General features: G+C 37.7%; 2 protein-coding genes across 6 annotated transcripts in view; one reads left to right on the forward strand and one right to left on the reverse strand.

Annotated features, from left to right (window-relative positions):
- LOC126457503 (alpha-tocopherol transfer protein-like) overlaps positions 1-20,068 on the forward strand; it is a 177,592-nt gene that overhangs the window by 157,072 nt on the left and 452 nt on the right. The gene's annotated exons all lie outside the window — the stretch shown is intronic.
- The window catches only part of LOC126457502 (clavesin-2-like), a 266,825-nt gene continuing 265,373 nt past the window's right edge, over positions 18,617-20,068 (reverse strand). For all 5 annotated transcript variants that reach the window (XM_050093821.1, XM_050093819.1, XM_050093820.1 and 2 more), the window contains one exon: positions 18,617-18,988. In XM_050093821.1, coding sequence (XP_049949778.1) covers positions 18,933-18,988 — 56 coding nt within the window. In that variant the 3' untranslated portion in view covers positions 18,617-18,932. The remainder of the gene's footprint in view (positions 18,989-20,068) is intronic.

Raw genomic sequence — 20,068 nt, forward strand, 5'->3', positions numbered from 1 at the left:
CCAGAGTCTGCCACCTGCGTTACCTACAGTTGAGGCTATATGACCATTCCATTTCATATCCACACAAGTTCTTACACCCAGGAATTTGTATGCTTTGACTGATTCCAGTTGTGACTCATTGGCATTAGAGGTAGAGAATGCTGTATTTCATGTAATTCTGAACATTGAAAGCTAGTTGGCAATCTTCACACTACTTTGAAATTTCATCAAAATCTGGCTGAATAGTTGTGAATTTTATTTCATGTGGTACTACAGTACAGGTAACAATATCACATACAAAAGTCTTAATTTGCTATTAATATTGTTTGCCAGGCCATTACTGTACAACAAGGGTCCCTAACACACCTCCCTAACACCTGAATTTACTTCTTCTTTGGTTGACTACTTTCCATCTAAGATTACATGTTACATCCAAGAAATTCTTAATCCAGACACAAATTCAATTTGATACCCACATGATTAGACTTTACTTAATAAGGTTTAGTCTGATACTCATCAAAGGGTTTTTGGGAGCCAGTATCAGTGTATTGAATGCTAGTTTTGTGGACAACTTTTGCTGCACTTCTTGTCGAGGGTTGTCTCCTGTCCTTTCTTCAACCCATGATAAAGCTATTTATTTGAGGAATCCACATGGTTAAAAATGGTGTTATCTCAGTTACAAATTGTGTGTAGAATATACTAGGTATTCCATCAGGCCTGGGGTCTTGTTAAGTTTTAGTAATTTCATCTGTTTCTTAACCCAGCTGACACAAACAATGATATCACTAATTTTTTCAGTAGCATAAGAATTTAATTGGGGCCTAGTACCTAGGTCCTCCTTTTAAAAGAAAGTTTAAAAATGAAGTTCATTTCTGCTTGTGCTTTGCTACTCTCAGTTTCAGTTCCTGCATCCCTCTGTATGATTTATTTCAGGTCATGTCTCCATAAATGTCTTCACTGGAGTTGACTTCCATCAATGTGCTACATTGTTTTCACTCTTCTGTACTGAATCTGTTCAGTTTTTGAATTTAGTGTATTGAGTATGGATCGATCCCATTGGTTCTCTGTGTATATATTCCCAGACAGAATTTTGACTGTATGGTAAACTCATATGGTATGTTCTCCTGCCTGAAGAATATCTTCATCTCATCTGAAATTCATTCAGCTGTGTGTCTGAGCAGGACTTTGAGGTTATTATTCTATTGAGGTTATAACATATTAACCAAACAGTCAATAACAGATAAAGAATTTTAATTTAATTATTTAAAAAATAAAAAAATTTCACGAGCGGTCTGGCGCGACCAATAACCACCACAATCAATAACTGTAGAGATAAGGAAATAATTTTTATCAAGGACAACTCTAATATACAGCAAGATAACAATAAATTAGAGCCGTAAAGCAGTAACGAGTGGTCTGGCGTGACCAATAACCACCACAATCAGTAACTGTAGAGATAAGGAAATAATTTTTATCAAGGACAACTCTAATATACAGCAAGATAACAATAAATTAGAGCCGTAAAGCAGTGCGGATGTATAGGGCATTTCATTAGGAGCAGCGTCTAGCGCTGTATTTTAGAGTTGTCATTGATTGTTGTTGTTATTGGTCATGTGACCTGCTTGCATGTGTTTCTCTGCTGCGGGTTAGAGGGGTTATTACCCCTGGGGAGGTGGGTGGATCGTTACTGAAGTGAATTATTCTGCAACACGGGTCTAGTAATACTAGGACCCGTGTGTTACGTGGCTCACAGCGCGCCACGGCGCGTGACCTTGATTCGGACTTAGTCTCTGGCGCTTGCCTCCTTGAGCCGCAGAGCGAGGCTGCCACGCAACACGGGCCCTAGTATTACTAGGCCCGTGTTGCAGAATAATTCACTTCCGGTGACGCCATTGCTCTCTCGGCACGCGCTACTTCCTGCCGCGCCCAGTTCTTATCAGTAGCAGCATCCGCTACAGAGGCAGCTGCAGGCTCATTCGAGTCGAGGCGGCCGCACGATACACACAGCCATGCTGTACATTGAAGTTTGCTGATTTACATATTAAAATGAATAGTAACCATTCTATAAAATACTTTTAAATAATAAAAAGCTTCAATTTTTGATTGAAGACTATAAACTGCAATAAAGTGCATATAATCATCAAAGAAAGTCACCTTACATATCTTTCCATGAAAAGTTAGATTGATACCCACCACACAAAGGAGGTATTTCACTGTAGACAGCCACAATGACAAAGAATGATAGAAATATTCAGCTTTTGGACTATGCCCTACATCAGAAGTAGAAAACGCACAGACATTCACACAAGCACAACTCATACGCAGATGACTGCAGTCATCTCCATGCACTATGGCATGATTGCAGGTACAGCATTGGGAAGCTGTTCTGCAAGACAGAGAAGGGGGATAAGAGAGAAGTGAGAGAAATATTAAAGAGTCTGTACCTGTGTGAAGGTTGAGGACAGGGGGGTTATGGGAATGAAGGTTATTTTACTGCAACTCATAAAAATCTGGTAATGATGCAGAGAATCCAGATGGCACAGGCTGTGAAGCAGTTATTAAAGTGAAACACATACTGTTATGCAGTATGTTTAGCAACTGGGAGGTCCAGCTGTATCTTGGGCACAGTTTGGCAGTTGTCATTCATGCAGACAAATAGTATGTTAGTAGCCATGCCCATGTAGATTGTGGGACAGTGGTTGCAGCTAAGTTTGTGTATCGTATGGATGCTCTCACAAGCAACTCTGCCATTGATGGCGTACAAGATGTCTTTGACAGGACTGGAGGAGATGATTGTCAGATTGTGTATGGGACAAGCCTTGCATCTGGGACTGTTGCAGGCATATGAGTCATGAGGCAGGGGGTTAAGGGTTGAGAGCAGGGGTGTAGTAGGGACAGAGAAGGATATTCCATAGGTTGGATAGGCATAGAATACTGTTGTGAGATGGTGGGTAGGTTAGTGAAGAGAATATTTCTCATTTCAGGGCTCAGAGAGAGCTAATTGAAACCTTGATGGGGAATATGATTCAGTTACTCCATTCTCAGATGGTATTGAGTCACAGGAGCAGTGCTCATACATACCCAGACTAGATATGTGTGGGATGGGAGATGACTGAGGAGCCTTGCCATGGGAGATTTGATTCTGAACAAGGTTGGGAGGGTAATTTTTGTCTGTGAACACCTCAGTGAGACTCTTGACATATTTTGGGAAGGAAGCTTGTGAATATAGATGCAATGACATAAGGTGGCTAGACTGTAGGGAAGGGACTTCTTGATATGGCATGGGTGGCAACTGTCGAAGTGGGGGTATTGCTGGTGGTTGGTGGTTTGATGTGGCTGGAGGTACCAATGTAGTCAACCCTGAGGTGGAAGTTGATGTTGAGGAGGGTGGCTTGTTGGGCTGAGGAGGACTAGGAGAAGTGAATGGGGGAGACACTCTTGAGGCTTTGGGGGAATGCGGATAGGATGTCCTCACCCTCAGTTCAGATCAAGATGTCATCAATGAATATGAACTAGGTGAGAGGTATGGGATTCTGCATGGTTAGGAAGATTCATCTACATAGTCCAAAAATGGGTAATTGTAGGTAATGCCTTCAAAATAGAAGAGTGTATAGTTGGTATGAGGACCAGGAAGGAGGTTGTGGGTTTGGAGTCAGTTGGACTTTGGGAAAGGTTATGCAGAATAGCGGCATGGCCATTGTCATTAGAGGATGTTAGTATAGAAGAAGGTGACATCAGTAATGACAAGCAAGGAGCTTGATGGTAAGGATCAGGAACTGTGGTGAATCAGTGGAGGAAATGGTTGATGTCTTTTCTATGGGAGGGTAGGTTATGAAGGTGTTGATTCACAAGGGCAGAGATTCTCTCTGATGGGGCACAGCAACCAATCACCTGAGGCACAGTTGCATTCAGGCCTTAGCACATGGAGATAACAGTGATCATTGTGTATGAGTCATGGCTGTGTGAATGTGTGTGTGTTTTCTATTTCTGATAAAAGACATAATCCAAAAGCAGTATATTTTTGGCATTCTTTTTCTTTGTGTATGTCCATGACTCAATGCCTTCTTTATTTGGTGAACAGCAATCTATCCCTTCTACATTGTTGTTATTCCATGATAAATTTTTCATTGCTTGATTTTTTCCATCACAAGAGACATGCTGTATAGGAACAAGCACATCACTATCTATTAATTCAGATGCTCATTTGACTGTAGGCGAAGCATGAGTTAGTTATAAACTGCATTACCTTCTTTATAACTCAAACATTTATTTACAGATTTTGAACACCTGGCCTTGTTCAGTCATCCAAATTATTTATGCCACACAGCAAAATCTTTGTCTAAAATACAGCTATTCCAATTTTCCCTTGTCCATTTGATTACGAGAGTATACAATCCATAATCTTTTCTGTTTCCTATAGATACAGTTTTATTTTGGTTGTGAAATGAGCCGTCTGACTTTCCTAAGCCAATATGACAACCAGCCATTTGTAATTTATGTGCTAACAACTTCACCAATGTTGCACATTGGTAGAAAGATACCTATTTTAGCATCTTCAAGTTTCCTGATAGTAGTTAAAGAATGAGTTCATTAATTATATGCGTCATTGCTCCTGAGTCCAAAAAATACTCTATTTTTTATCAGTACAAATTCTAGTAATAACCAAGACATCCAGATTATCTTCACTATGAGTTGTTTCCAGTGAATTTGCACCTACACTAGCGGAGTTGTTACTTTTGTGTTTTTTTTAGTCATTCTTCTTTACATTGTACTCTGACTTACTTTTCCACATCTATAGCAAGCATTTGGGTTATGATTTAGTGCCTGCCAGCCAAGTGCCATGAGATGTTTTTGTTACTTGATCTTTTCTCCAGATTCTCTGTAAAAGAAGTGCTGTCACAACAAGAGTTCTTATTGTGATGTCTTGGCACTTTTAGAATTTTACTGCTTCAGTTCTTCGCCTGTTAGTGTACCTTTTACAAAACTCAAGTTTTAAAGTCACTGAAGCAGTAACAACAACTACAAATGACAAATATATAATTTCATCGGTGATAGCATTGAATATTCTAAAATCTCACATTATTTTATAAAACTTCAAAAAGTGATTTTCAAGAGCCTAAATGCTGGCATAAAACTTCATTAATAACAATGTCTTTAATAGTAAACATTGATTAGCAATATCTTTATGCCCAATAGTTTCAGTTTTAAAAAAGTGTAGGTAGTTTCCTTGCCCCTGGCACTATCCAAGTGCCTGTTCAAAATCTGTTGGTTTTTCTGTGCCATACTTTCTGTCATATTTGTGATGTTCTTCTAGTTGACCTTTCTTCTGTGCACATTGTTCAGCAGTATCATCTTGAATATACTCCTCCAGGTCCATATAAGGCTTTTCTGTAATACTCAGTAACTTGAACTCACTTAAAAGATGTTAGTCATATATTTCCTGTTCCTGAAACTCATGCTAGCAAGTAGAGGTATTGTATATCACTGCCAGACAAGTGAGAGAGAGAGAGAGAGAGAGAGAGAGAGAGAGAGAGAGAGAGAGAGAGAGAGAGAGAGAGAGAGAGAGAGAGAGGCCATTACTGACCTTGAATCTAAAGTTGTAATTTCAATTTTATTCCAACACCGTCAGGTGGCTTGCGGAGTATGGATGCAGATGTAGGATTTTTGTGCTTATGTTGTTACACCAGCACGTTTGGCAACTCTGCTTCTTAATTAACTGCTTCCCATTACAACAGTAACACACTGACAAAAGAAATTGCAAAGAAACAGAATGCATATAAAGAGAAGTTGATGCTCATTATGCAGTTACTAATTTCTTCACATTGGAGTGTCACACAGTGTTTGCCACTAATATCTTGTAAGTAGTAGAGACTTCTTTAGGTAGATAATGAAGTTCTCTCATTATCACGGAGGACTCTCTCACTTCCTTTCTGCTACACAAGATCTCCTTTTATGTTTCAATGTTAAGTATGAGTTCCACATCTATTGTCCAAAGTTCACCTTCCTCAGTATCCATGGTGGCAACTCTCTTGCATTTAAAATTAAGTTATCTATTTTCCTTTCCATGTGAATCACGTTATTCCATAAAACTTGTCTGTCTTGTTCTGTATATAGAAGGAGTATTTAATGAATGCATGTGTGACCTCCCTGCTCACCTTTAGTAATTTTAGATGATGTCTTGCAGTATCCCTCTTACCATCTACTCGGCATAATTTCACACTGTTACTCTGCACTTGTGCCAGCTGTAAAGCAGAAGAGACAGTAACATTTTATACCTCAGAATTAACTTTAAAAATGATAGACCTATACATTCACAGAAGAGAGAAAGAGAGAGAGAGAGAGAGAGAGAGAGAGACAGAGACAGAGAGAGACAGAGAGGCCATTACTGCCCTTGAATCTAAAGTTGTAACTTCACTTTTATTCCAAATGGGAGGTAAGTTGGCAATGATAAATCAGGGAGCTCATGACACCTCTTCTACATAATGTACAAACTAGTTTTGAACCATCACTGTTTTGACACTTCTTGCAAAAAATGTATAAACCATATGGGATTTTTGGGAAATTATTTCATAAGAAAACACAACTCTGATTTTGAGAGAGACATTATTGAGTGACCTATGGCATACCTTTTTATTGAGGTTATGTAATAATTTTTGAGTTGTTGGTCAGATTGCAGCCTAATAGCACAGAATAAATTGCTGCAAGTGAAATGGTCATCTATGATATTTACAGTCATGATTGTCATCAACTTTTGGTGGGTCTTATGGACTAGATCATTATTCCAGAGGTGGTAGTTAGTCTGAGACCTGACAAGAAAGCTAAAGTTGAACTACATGTTCTGCTCTATACCATGTGCACATTTAAAGATACCATACATATTGCCCTGTACATAATCTCATGACGACATTCATCAAACGCAATGCTATCACTCTTTTTGCCACCTTAAGTAAGCAGTTACAATTCACTGTTGCCTAATACTAACCCATATTTTGCATGTTTTTTTCTCAAAACGTAATTTTTAGGATGTGTTATAGCAAGTTTTATGGTTTGAAGTAATAGAGATACAGGCATGGGTGTCCATAATTAAAGTTCCAGTTTCAAAATGCTGTAGAAAGAGAACCACCATTCCAAATGACATCAAATCTGAACAGCATATTATTGACACAGGGAGAAACATCATGGGGAAAAAATAAAAATAAATATGACCAATAGATGGTGCTGTAAGTATCAGACAACGTGTACCAACAGATGCGCGGCACACAGCTGTTCCTCAGATTGCACCCGAGATGCCCAGCAGAGCTGCTGCATGAAGTGTTGTGCGCTGCTGGTAAAGATCTTTTAGAAGAATGGTGACTGTGGACCAGTAGCCCTGCAGAAGTTACAAACACTCAAGGGTATAAAAAACAGCATTAGTCCAATGTCTGCTAAGTGTCTGGAGAAAAGGTAGGTTCTTCTGAAGTGCACTGTGACAGAGGGAGGAAAGCGGTTGATCTGACATCTGTCAAAGATATGGCCTTAGCATTAAAGGAGGGGTCTATCAGTGGTGTGCAAACATGCAATGCATGGGGCATTGCCTGAGCATTGGACTTGCCTGTGAGAACAATGTATAATATCTTGCAAAACATCCTGCAACACTGTCCATAAAACTTCATCCATATTCAAGAGTTGCTTCCTGCTGACCTGCCAACAAGACAAACATTTGCTCCAAAATTTCTTGCTCACATGGAACTGGACAATGAATGGTCATGGAAGGATTTTGTGGACAAACAAATCTCAATTCCATCTCTAACGACAGGCCAATAAGCAGAATTGCAGAATATGTGAAAATGGAAATTCTGCATGCACATTGCCCATTACCGTTTGATTCTATAAAGGTGACTGTGGGGTGTGGGTTGCGTAGGACCATACTTTTATGAGGAGATGAGTCCGTTACTTGCACATCAGTGTCATTTCAAGCCTTCAGCAGCATAGATGTGTGGGTAGGATCATTTTTATGTAAAATGGCCTTCCTCTGCATGCAGCACAGTCAGTGAAGTAGCTGCTGCAGAGGCAATCCTAGAATTATTAGCTATCATTTCCCTACAGCTTGGCCATCTAGATCACCTGATATTAATCTGTGTGACTTCTGAAAGATATTGTGTTCATTGCTGCAGTTACGAATGTTGAATTGAAGGCACACATTGCGCAACATATTGTGAACATGACCCCGAAGACACACTGATCTGTTGTGGAACATGCTTTTTTTCAATTTCAACTTGCAGCAGAAAATGGTGGACAACATATTGAACGAGTCTTGCACCAGTCTCATGACAGTTAGAAACTAAAGTCATTTTGCTCTTTATGCTGTTTTTTACCCCAAAGACAATTAAAAACCTATGTTACTCTGCTTTTATGTGGTTTTTGGCCCCAGGAGAATTAAAAACTAGTGTCATTTTGCTTTTTATGCATTTTTTGGCCTCAGGACAATTAAAAAAACTGATTTTTTCCATCAAATGTGGCACAACCTTGCCATGATGGATGGGCTTACCTGCACAAGTGTTGACTGCTGAACTTGTGCAGTTATGTACGTTGAACCATATGGATTGTGTAATGTGCAACTCAAACCATAGCTCTCACACTAAAATTCATGTTTCATTTCTAGTTGGTCCCATTTCTGCTGGTGCTTACAGTGCCATCTATTTGTAAAATTTTCATTAAATTCCTTTTTGTTCCATGCTTTCTCTCCCCACATCAGTAATATGTTGTTCATATTTGATGTCATTCTGAGCAGTGGTTCTTCTTATACAGTGATTTGAAACTGGAACTTCATTTATGAACATTCTATGCTTCTCATCTTCACTTTAGTCTGACATATATGTCTGTGCATTATAATCACTTTCAGGCTACTGTTGAAGTGTTACTCTTAATTTTATCCTAAAATAATGCATCACATTTAAAAATTATTAATGGAGAATCATTTGAAAAAGAACATTGTGCAATACTAACTGTATTAGTTTGACCCACCCATTTCAGAATCATTTTGGGAGTACAGGTGTGAATTTAACTATCTTTCCTTAAATGATGCTTTCTACACTATATCTGAACTAACCCACACATCTGCAGTGGCATGTTTATCTGATTTTCAGACATAATTGTGTAACCCATCATTCAAAATCGCGTAACTTTGGGGAATATTATCAGGAAACTGAGAATGGGTATCACTGAGACTTTTCCTGTAGAACAATTTGTGGAGGATTTACCAAGTTTGGACACTTTCTCTCCACATGGCTTGGCTCCATTGGTCCTCTCAAAAGTAAGAAACAAAGGTATACTGCAATAGTCAGTAATGAGTGAGGCCATTATCTTATAAATGAGTAAACACTTACCACGCTAATTGACAATAAACAGTCATGTCTGTTGCAGTGTTTCACAACTACCGTGCCATAGTTTTATATAATTTTATTTCATGTAATGTGAATGCTATGCTACAGTAGAGACACAAAAATTACAAGTTTGAGAAAAGCTCATTTATTTTTCTAATTATGGCAGTGCCTCATATATACTGGCTGATTATCGTTACTCCATGCTGTAATAAGGTACATTTATGTTATGGCTGGTATTGTTAATTATTTAGCTGATTTCATGTTCAGGCATCATTTATATGACTAATCCTAATGATGTGGGACTAGTCATTCTATCTAGAATGAAATTTTCACTCTACAGTGGAGTGTGCATTGATATGAAACTTCCTGGCAGATTAAAACTGTGTGCCAGACCGAGACTCGAACTCGGGACCTTTGCCTTTCGTGGGCAAGTGCTCTACCAACTGAGCAAAGTTGGTAGAGCACTTGCCCACGAAAGGCAAAGGTCCCGAGTTTGAGTCTCGGTCCGGCACACAGTTTTAGTCATTCTATGTTCAATTTACATGTTCATATTATGTAAATGTGACTACATGCTGACCATTTGTGAATAGAAATTATTATATGGAATAATAGGAGTCGTCAAGAAGAAACTTTTTCAGTTTGTTGTCTATTTCTTTTTTACTGCATGTCAGTCATTTTGATGGCAGCATTGCACACATCTTTTTGCCCTAAAGACACTCTTAATATGGAGTAGTGAATCTCATTTTTGCTTCTTGCAGTGCTTTATGTACAGCTTCATTTGTTTTGAACCACAGTGGATTATTTACAACTAACTCCATGAGGGAGGAATTCTTAAATATGAGTTACCCTAGAACATTAGTTTATAAGGCATTATTTAATGAAAATATACAAAATAAGTCAACTTACTGATCTGTTTCTCCCTAAGATCTTCAATGTTCCAAAGTACAAATGTGTCTTACTGACAGTTGTTCTTTTTGAGCAGTCTGCACCTCATGGTCTAGTGGCTAGCATTGCTACGTGTTCGATTCCCAGTTGGGTTGGGGATTTGCTCTGCCTGGGGACTGGGTGTTTGTGTTGTCTTCATCATTTCATCATCATCATCATCATCATCATCATCATCATCATTCATGACAGTGACTAGATTGGACTGTGTGAAAATTGGAACTTTTTACGGGTGCTGATAACCACACAGTTGAGTGCCCCACAAAGCAAACATCATCATCTTTTTGAGTAGCTTTCACAAATGGAACAGGTGTGAGGCAAAATACATTATACTCAAAGTACACTCCACCATAAATCAAAAAGTGGCTTGCAGAACATAGATGTAGATTTAATGCACATAATTGTCTTTTACTAGCATTGTACTTCAGGGGAAGAGGTTCTCTAAAAGAACATAATATTAACTCAATGTAACAGGGTGTAAAACAATGTGCTGTAGGTGGGATTCTGCACTGTGTGGCTTGTGTGTCAGTACTGTAGACCTTTTTACCCCAAAGATTCATTACTGTGCTCAAACCATGCTGTGCAGACATGGGCAGCATTGGTAGCTGTTGTCAGGTAAGTAGGTGATGGTAACTGATGTCTGTGGTAGCTGAGGTTATTAAGCCATTGTTTGTTGTGTTTGCTACATGAGAATGCATTGTGTTAAAAGGACATGTAACAAAAAAATTCTTTTTGCATGTGCACAATATATCCATCAAGTTCTGGATGGTGCCAGTGCTAGAGAACAAACTTCTTTATGATTGCCTTACAGACGGTGCTTCAAAGTTTTCTACACTGTCTGTAAGTCTTTTCACTTCATATAAACCATACTATTTTCCACACTTCATCTAGACTGGTTCTATGCTTTTGGATTCAGTATACTCCAAAGTCAAAATACACCAAGATATTATTGTTGCAGCTTGTGAATTTGTTCACTAATTCTAACACGCTGTTTTACTAATACTCAGTTGTCAATGAGATGTGTGACAGTCTTAAATAATCTGTGATGAGACTTTTTTCCTTTCACTGGCCATTCCTGCCTCTTTCTCCAGCAATGCCTTCATGCTTTTCTCATCTGTAATTTCACTACTCAGTGGAAATTTGCATAGCTTCTTTACATTTACTTTCAAGCTATTGTGTAATTAAAACTTCACATTGAGCCATTACTAGTGGCATTATGGTTTAGGCTGCTCAAGACTCTCAATTTCAGACAGTTTCCTGGCCAATATTTTATCCTGCCTTCCACAGTACACAATCTACAGTCATCTCAATTATTTCATTATGTGTTCCTGTGGATTTGAGGGAGACTGATATTTACAACATTCAGATGCATATCAGTAGTTTCTAGGAACTATTTCCATAATTTTAATATGAATTGTGGTTTGTTACCCATTAAAATTTTTTAAAAGTTGATTGTGTTTTGAAATGTCTTTAAAGCTGTACTGATATTGGTATTTTTCAGAGGGAATAAACTTAAAAAATTGATCAACATTCTATTATCACCTTGACTTTGGAAAAAATTCCTGTTGATCTCGACCCTGATGACAGAGGACCATGTAAACCTGTATAGTACCCACTTCACCATATATTGCTAAAATAACTATGGATGGCACATCTTTGAAGGCTAGCAGGGACTTTAGATTCTTTGGCATCAGTCACATATTATCAGTATTAAATTGACTCTTCTCTCAGGTTGCTGAAAATATAATATTCTTGTACATTGCCAAAGGATTTCTTTGATCAAAAATAGATACACTTCACATCTTCATATTTACGTAAATATTTATTTAATAAAATTGCAGCCAAATAGCCACATACAGTTACTTTGCTTAACATTTTACATTTTTACATATTCATTTATAGTTTTCACTCTTTTACTGCACAGTTCTATGTGATATCATTCACAGGCTTTTTTACACAGTTCACAGACACATGTTGTGGTTGGGTCATGATAATTTTTGTTTTTGCAAATTAGATGATGAAAGCCGTGAATAGCTAATCTAGTTATGACATGTTGCATTTCGAAGTTTGGCACTGTCCATGAGTGGTTTGTCATTCCTTTGGTGCCACAGAACTCCGGACATACTTTTTCTCATTTATCCTCCATGATCTTCACTTGATTTCTGGAAGCCTTGGTGTGTGGCATCATATATCAAAGTTTGATGTCTTCAATTAGGAATATCTCTCTCACTGGCAGGTAAACTAGTCTAGATCTTGTTGTCTTTGAAAGACCTAGTCCTCTTTTTAGATAAGTCAATTTTATCTTTTCTAGTATTTCTAGATTTGTTTTCTGTCAGGTGGTCCCATATGACCTCCATCCTGTAGGCCAGGACTGGCAAGATTTTTGCATTGAATAATTTCATTGCCATTTCTAGACTTGAGTAGGTGGATCTTTTTGATGTCCTGTATTACTATTATTGATTGGGCTGCATGTTCCATTGTAAGATTTGTGAAGGGATGTTGGTTGCAATGTCAGCCCTAGGTATTTAAAGTCTGATGAGATTTTTATTTTTTGTCCTCTGGGGTGTTTTGCCTCCTTTTCTGAAAATCGCCATTTTGGTCTTTGTTATGTTTATGTGTAGTCTGTGTTCACTGCACCATTTATCTATTTTCTTAATGGTTTTCTGCAGCTTCTGTATATCTGTTGATCCTACAGCTATGTCGTCAGCATGTGCTTATATGTATGCATCTTCTTCATTTTCTCCAATTTGCAGTACTTCTAGAGTGGCAAAAATGTACAGCAAAGGGCTTATTGGGTCACCCTGTAAGATCCCATTCGATTGCAAAATGAGGTTCGAAAAAGAGAGGTTGTCTGATATTGTGATTACGTTGTATTTGAGGAGTGACTTGATTATTCTTACCCATACACTATCTACTCCCATTGTGTTTTCCAGTTTATGGATTATGAGATCCCTTTCCAGTAGGTCAGAGGCTTTCATAAAGCCTATGAGCACTGTGTAGAACATTTGTTTCTTTTGTAGCACTTCGTCCATGTCGTTGAGAAAAAGCCTGACTGCTGTAAGTGTGGATCTTCCAGATCTGAAGTCCATTTCTGATTCTGGGGGGTGACTGTCCACGCAGGCTTTGATTTTTTGTGTAATTATCTTTGAAAACATCTTAAACTGAGTATTTTCTAGGGCTATGCTTCTGTACTTGTTTGTGTCCATTGAGTCTCCTCTAACTCTGTAGAGAATTTTTATTATCGAGTGTCTCCATTGGGTTGGAATTCTTCCAAGTTCCAGGCATTTGTTGAAAAGTTTGATCCATATGTGTTGGAGAGAATCGTTCGCATCCTGTATATGTTCATTATATAAATTATTGAGTCTTGCTGCTTTCTTGTTCTTCAGTGTTTTTATTACTTATTTTACATCTCCTTCATTTAGGGGTTGCTAGAGATTGTTTCTCTTGCTTTGGGGGTATTTGGTTACCTCGTTTGTTCAGTATCTTACTGAAGTGGTCTTCCTGTCCTTTCACGTCTATATTTGGTGTCTGAGTCGTCTTCTTGGTCTTACTGCTATGTATGGGTCTTTCACTGCTTCATCCACTTCTCTTTTTGTCTCTCTTTCTATGTATTTTTTTTCTTCTGTTCTATTAGTTTTTTGTAGGTTTTCCTCTCTTCTGCATATAGTTTGCATGTTTCCTCATCATGCTGGTTTCTTAATCTGTGGAGTGTTCTTAGAACAGTGTTCCTTTTGCTTTAGAATTCAGCATCGAACTATCTTTTTGCCATCCTTGTTTTTGGGTTTGTTTGTCTGTTGCTTTTTCAAAGTCTCCTTCATCTATTAATGTTTCTTTTTCTGTTATTTGTTCTTGTTGGTTTGTTATGTTTTTTTTATCAATTTTTCTTTGTGTGATTTGGTGGGTTTTTCTTGCTGGAGAGACAATGTTATTTATTTTTACCTTCATTTTACTGTGCTTTCATATAGGCGTGATGGAGTCATACCATATTGGTTGAATACTTCCTTTTATTTCTCCTCTTGTTAATGTGATATCAATGGTGCTTTTTCCGTTATGTCATATATATGTAGGTATTTGTCTGTTGTTCAGTAGGATGAAACCATCTTCTTCTAGGGTTTCAATGACTAGTCTTGTTTAATAGTTCTCCTGCAATAATGGTGGGTTTGCTATTACATTGTTTGATGATTACTTCTACTGCATTTATATGTAGTTGGAAACAGGGTGCAATTATATTTATGTTTGATGCTTTTACTAGCATCCTATTTCCTTGTTTTATGATTTTTTTGGTGGGGGTCATCCAGGGTTTCAGTAGCATAGATGTTCCTCCCATGGGTCATCCTCTTTCTACCTTCTTTGCTACTAGGTGAAAATTGAAGGAATCTTTAGCTCGCCAGTTGTCTATCAGGAAGGTTTCTGTTAAAATTGCAAGATCTGAGTTTCGCAGAATGTCTGTTGGTGTTATATTAAGAGCACTTTTTATTCCCCCTGTATTCCACAAGATGGCTTTTATTTCTTGTTCTTCTGGTTTTCTTTGTGGTTTGGTTGAGCCTGCTCCCTCTTCCATTTATCTTCTTGGGAAACGAAATCAATGAACTTTTACATTTTCAGGCCAGAATTCAGGTTGTTGTGTGATTTGTATATCTTCAAACAGAATGCCTACTTTGAAAGCTTTTTTGTTACCAGTGTGCACAGTTCTTCACATTCTAGTTGCCCCAGTATTCCGTTCTTGTTAAGGTACTTCACTACTGTATCAGTTGTGGTGAATCTCTTTAGGTTACCAATATATAGCCATGCTGTTTTTTCTGCTGCTTGCATTTCTTCATGTTTTTATGTACCCATTATGGCTTTATTATTACTCTGGTTTCTTCTCCTGTACCAGCTCCTCCCTACCACAGTACTCCTGTCAAGATGTCCCTCTAGTTCATTAACCTCATTTTGGGTTTCATCATGTTGCTCATGTGCATTGACTAGGACCTGTGGCTGATTTTGTTGCTGGAACAGAGTACTTCTGTATATTGTCATTCCCCGTGGTTCAACTTCGTTGTTATACTTATATGAACGTATCTTGATTTGTCGTTAGTCTTGCTTGCAATATCAACGGCAACGTCAGAACTGCCTCTCTGGTGCCATTACATTTCTAAAGCCAAAGTTTGTATGTTGTTTCCATCAGTTTTGGTTTTCTCTCATTCTAAGTGACTTTCCTTTTCTAGAGTTTTCTTTATTTGCTCCTGTATTAATATCCCTAGTTGGTTTTTTTGGGACTCCATTATCTCCTCCATTTTATGCCTCAATTATCCCATTTCTATGTTATTTTCATCTTTTTTTTACTTTTTCCAGAGAGCTACCTATTCTGAAGACATCTCCATTGAAGTTCTTTTCAGCTCCTGTAGGTGTCTCTTCCGTCTGCCTCTGTCCACTATGTGCTGTTTCCTGCATCTCTCCAATAGATATCGCTAGTTTTCCAGCAGTCCAGTGTCAACTATGTGCTGTTTCCTGCGTCTCTTCAATAGATGTCGCTATTTGTCTGTCAGTGCAGCTGTCTTCCTCCTCCCTCGTCTTCTCTTGTTGGCTATTCATAACCTCTCTCATAGGATTCCTATTCTCCTCCTTCTTTGTTTTTGTTTCGTTTTCCAAAGAATCTAAGCATTTTCTTATTTCACTCACCGCCTCTAGTAATTCGTTCTTCATTTCCTTCTTCATATATCCTCCTTCTTCCGCCACTTTTCCAATCTTAATAAGAGTGTACTCAATATGTTGCACTGCACTGTCCACCATCTTACTCGGAGTCCATTTACTTAAATACTACATTGTTAGTTAGGTATACAAAGTTTCCAGTGATGAGGTTAGGTTTCATTCTTCTACACGCAATTTTTGGGTAGTATATACAGTTCAGAATGATATCTATCACTTCTAATGCAGTTTTTTTTTTTTTTTTTTTTTTTAAATTTACAACACTGCGGGCTTTAAATACTGCTAATTTACTTTCTATGTGGCACTGGTGGTCTAATGGGTAGAGTACATCACTCCTGCTGAGGTAAATCAAGCACTGTATCATGTGCAAGATACTGTGGTGAGCGAGTGTGGTGGGACTTACCCCAGTTCACTGCTAGCAGCGCCATGTCACCTCAATGCATCTGCGTGTAGCGCAGAAGTATTGCACCACAATTAAATATGAAATTACAGATCAAAATTTATGTTTAAAACTTTGTTAAAATATAGTTTAGTGTTGTAATGTTCCAAATACCAAGTCTTTATGTTGTAGACTTAATAGTTTACGTAAAAATGTCGTTTTAAGAGAAAAATAAGTGGCGCTAAATAATGAAACTAGAAAGCCAGAATTTTGTCAGAATGTGCAGTTAGAGCTTATAAATAAGTGGTGCAGGTCCCCAAAACAATATAACAAAAATTAACGCCAGAATCCTCGATTTTAGGAAAAATCAAAAGTGCTAAATAATGGACTTAGAAACATGAAAATTTGTTTTGTGCTTCAGTTCACCCCAAAAATAATAACTGAGAGACCACGTTATGCTACCTTTTATAGTTTTTGAGTAATTAAGTAATAAACAATTTTGTAACTAAAGTGTACCCAATTGTTGTAGATTAAGTACGTGCAGTTTTAGTGATAGAGAATTTTGGTTAAAGTGGATGATAAAATATACCAAATGATAGAATAATACCCCATTTAAGAGTTGTAGTGTTAATAACAGCTGATATAAGTTCTAGTACAGGTATGGTTCAGAGGTAATGATCTACTGATAGTTCCACTCTAAAAATTCTAGAAAGCAAAGTTTTCGGTCTAGTGAGCTGAAACTTTTTCTGTGATTTCAAGCAGCTAAACTGTATACAAGTAAAAATTAAGAACTTTCTGAAGTAATTTGTAAATATGTTATTAAAGATTATGTGCTCAAGATAGCCGTCCTTTGGAGGCTGCTGCAGCATGCAGATAGCCGTAGACAACAGATGTTCCCTTGGCCGTCCGCTCCGGCACCTATATAAATACAGCCCATGGGGCAGTAAAAAAGTTCACTTTGCATTCAGCTGCTGTAAGATCCATGTCTGTTAAATGTCGGATTGCAGTCTGCCTCAGATGACGTCAGAGCTGAACTGTGACAAAGCGCGTATTTTGCGGTAAAAACTAGTAGTGAACTCACAAGGACTGTACACCATCCTGGATTGCTTATAATTCGCCAAAATAACTGCTAGTGTGCTGTCCATGTGAGTTACAATTCCACATGGCAAGTGGTGACTTTATTTCTTCTTTTATGGTGAGCATTTATTTTGAACATTTTTTGCAAACTTTCATTGAGTAATTTTAGTCAGGGCGAAAGACAATCTAGTAGGAATGTACCATAGAGTTCACCTCTGAGATGCTAAGTGTGCTGTTAGAATAGAAAGACTCGCTTTCAATTGAAAATAGTGAATTTCCACGTGTTGTATGTGAGAAACTTCATGCAATATAATTCTGATTGGAATTTATACTTTTATTTAAAATCATAGTCCTGATCTCACAAAGAAATAGGAGGATAGAAACTTTTCTTTCAGTGGGCTGGACCAGAATGTGGCCATGCAAACTGGAAACTAAGGTAGTTATGTTTCCCTTTGCTTTCTTGCTGACCACAAAATTAGTTGCCAGGCTCACGTGAGTAAGATGGTGTACTAAACAATTTATACATCTACAAAAACAATAATAATCACAACCCCCGGACCCCACACCGCCCTGGAGGTCTTGGAATCAGTCCTAGGTAGAGGAACATGTTTTTCCTCATTTGAGTCCCTCCAGGATGGCCCAAGGTCTAGTCATCTTGCTATCAGGTGAGTGCTGTGGATGTTAATGAGGGTAAAAAAATGGCCCGGATATTGGGCTCCGTACCCACTTACTCCTAGTGCCAAAGCATAGAGAGTATGTACTCTATGTACACTTAGGCCAATAGCCCAGTCAGAGACTTCTGCTGCAGAGACTTCAGCAGAGTCTCACTTATTTATTAATTAATGTAACTCTGAAGTAAGATATGGCAACCATCTTTACTTTGACTGAATGCTGAAGAGCATCTGAGTGCTAGTTGATTTCCCAGATTTACTGTCTGATGTGTACTCATTTATTTTTGTACTATCATATGTATATCTGAACAGTCCTGTGCTAGGACACCATAGTTGAGGTATATGTATGCTATTTAGTAAATGTTTTCTGAGTTGTTCTGTGTGGAGCACGTTATGAGTATCACATCCTAAATTGAAAGGCCAATTATATTAAAGAAAGACAGTGGCTGTCCAGTGCATAATAAGCTGGATACAAAGGAATCTCAGTCATTTTATTAAAACAAAGTAACCACAACAGATTCTCTGTAGAGAAAGAGTTTAGCTTCAGATTTGTTATTATTATTCATATCATTTACATGCTCATTTTATGTTCACATATAAATGGTTAAACTTACATAAACAATACATTGTAGTAAAACAAACATAATATAAACAACTAACACTCAAAAATTTTGTAACTGAACATCTAGGTCTCTTAACCAATTCACACATCTTCATATCATCAAATTCAGTTCATTGAGTCCACCAGGAAATTTTTGAGTCTTCACCAGGTACTGTGTAATTTGCACAGTGTCCCCACAGTTACATGTCAGATGATCCTTGCACCCTATCATACTAACAGGCACTATGCCTTCCATTCCTTGTATTGATTGAGAATTGTCCATTGTTTCCTGCAAAGACCAAATATATTTCCACATTTTGTAGAACCAACAATAAGGTGAGAATTTTCTGGAGGAAACTTCTGCCAAACCTCTCTCCATTCTTGACACACATCATATATAAGAGACTTCTGGAACTCTCTTACAGTTGCTAATTAATTATGTGCAGCATTACATAATACAAGCAGCCATGGCAGTGGGATCAGTTTAGTAGTGTTACTAATTATTCTTATTGCCTGATTTAAAAGCTTAACATCAACTTTTTGTGCAACATGTGCACTGTTTTTCTGAAATGGAGCACAGTGCTGTGCTGTAGAGTAAACCAATGCCAATGTGGCAATACAAAGAGCACCTGCATTTGCACCCCATCCTGACCCAACTACCTTTCTAATGATGTCAGTTGTGATGTTCACTTATTATGCAGCTGACATGGCTGATATGATTCCCAATATACGTTATTTTATTGTGATTTCGATTGATACTGATAGCAATGTAGTGGCAAGGATATGGAACAAGTCAGTATTTTTACAATGTTAACAATACAGCAGTGCATAATATGGTTAATTCTTGACATGACTCATAGTAACAACATGGGACACTAGAAGAAATAAAAACATATTACATACATCAGAATTAACACTTATGTGTACACATTCAGATAAACAATTTTGAGCAACAATACAATATTGCAGCAACAAATTGTTTACATTTATGCTTACATTGCATTGCTAACTTGGTTGTATAATAAAAACTTGCTCCGATGTACTAAAAAAAGGACCCCAGTACTCTGGTATCAGACTACTAAGAAGTCTGCCTAAAAACCTGCAAGATAGTGTGCTTGACAATGACTTTCCAAAAAAACTTAAAGATTATCTCATTGAAAAAGAGTTTTACAGTGTTGCAGAATACTTATGCCATTAAATTTGTATATATTGTTATTCATTATCAATGATGTAAAAATGTAAGCTAAAGGTGTAGAAACATAAGTTATAATGAATGTTAATACTTTTAACATGTCCTATATTACACGTACATTTACTATACACAATGTAATCTTACAGGATCAAATAAAATTCAATTCAATTCCATTCA

Source organism: Schistocerca serialis, chromosome 2 (genome assembly GCF_023864345.2).
Source record: "Schistocerca serialis cubense isolate TAMUIC-IGC-003099 chromosome 2, iqSchSeri2.2, whole genome shotgun sequence".
Classification (NCBI taxonomy): domain Eukaryota; kingdom Metazoa; phylum Arthropoda; class Insecta; order Orthoptera; family Acrididae; genus Schistocerca; species Schistocerca serialis.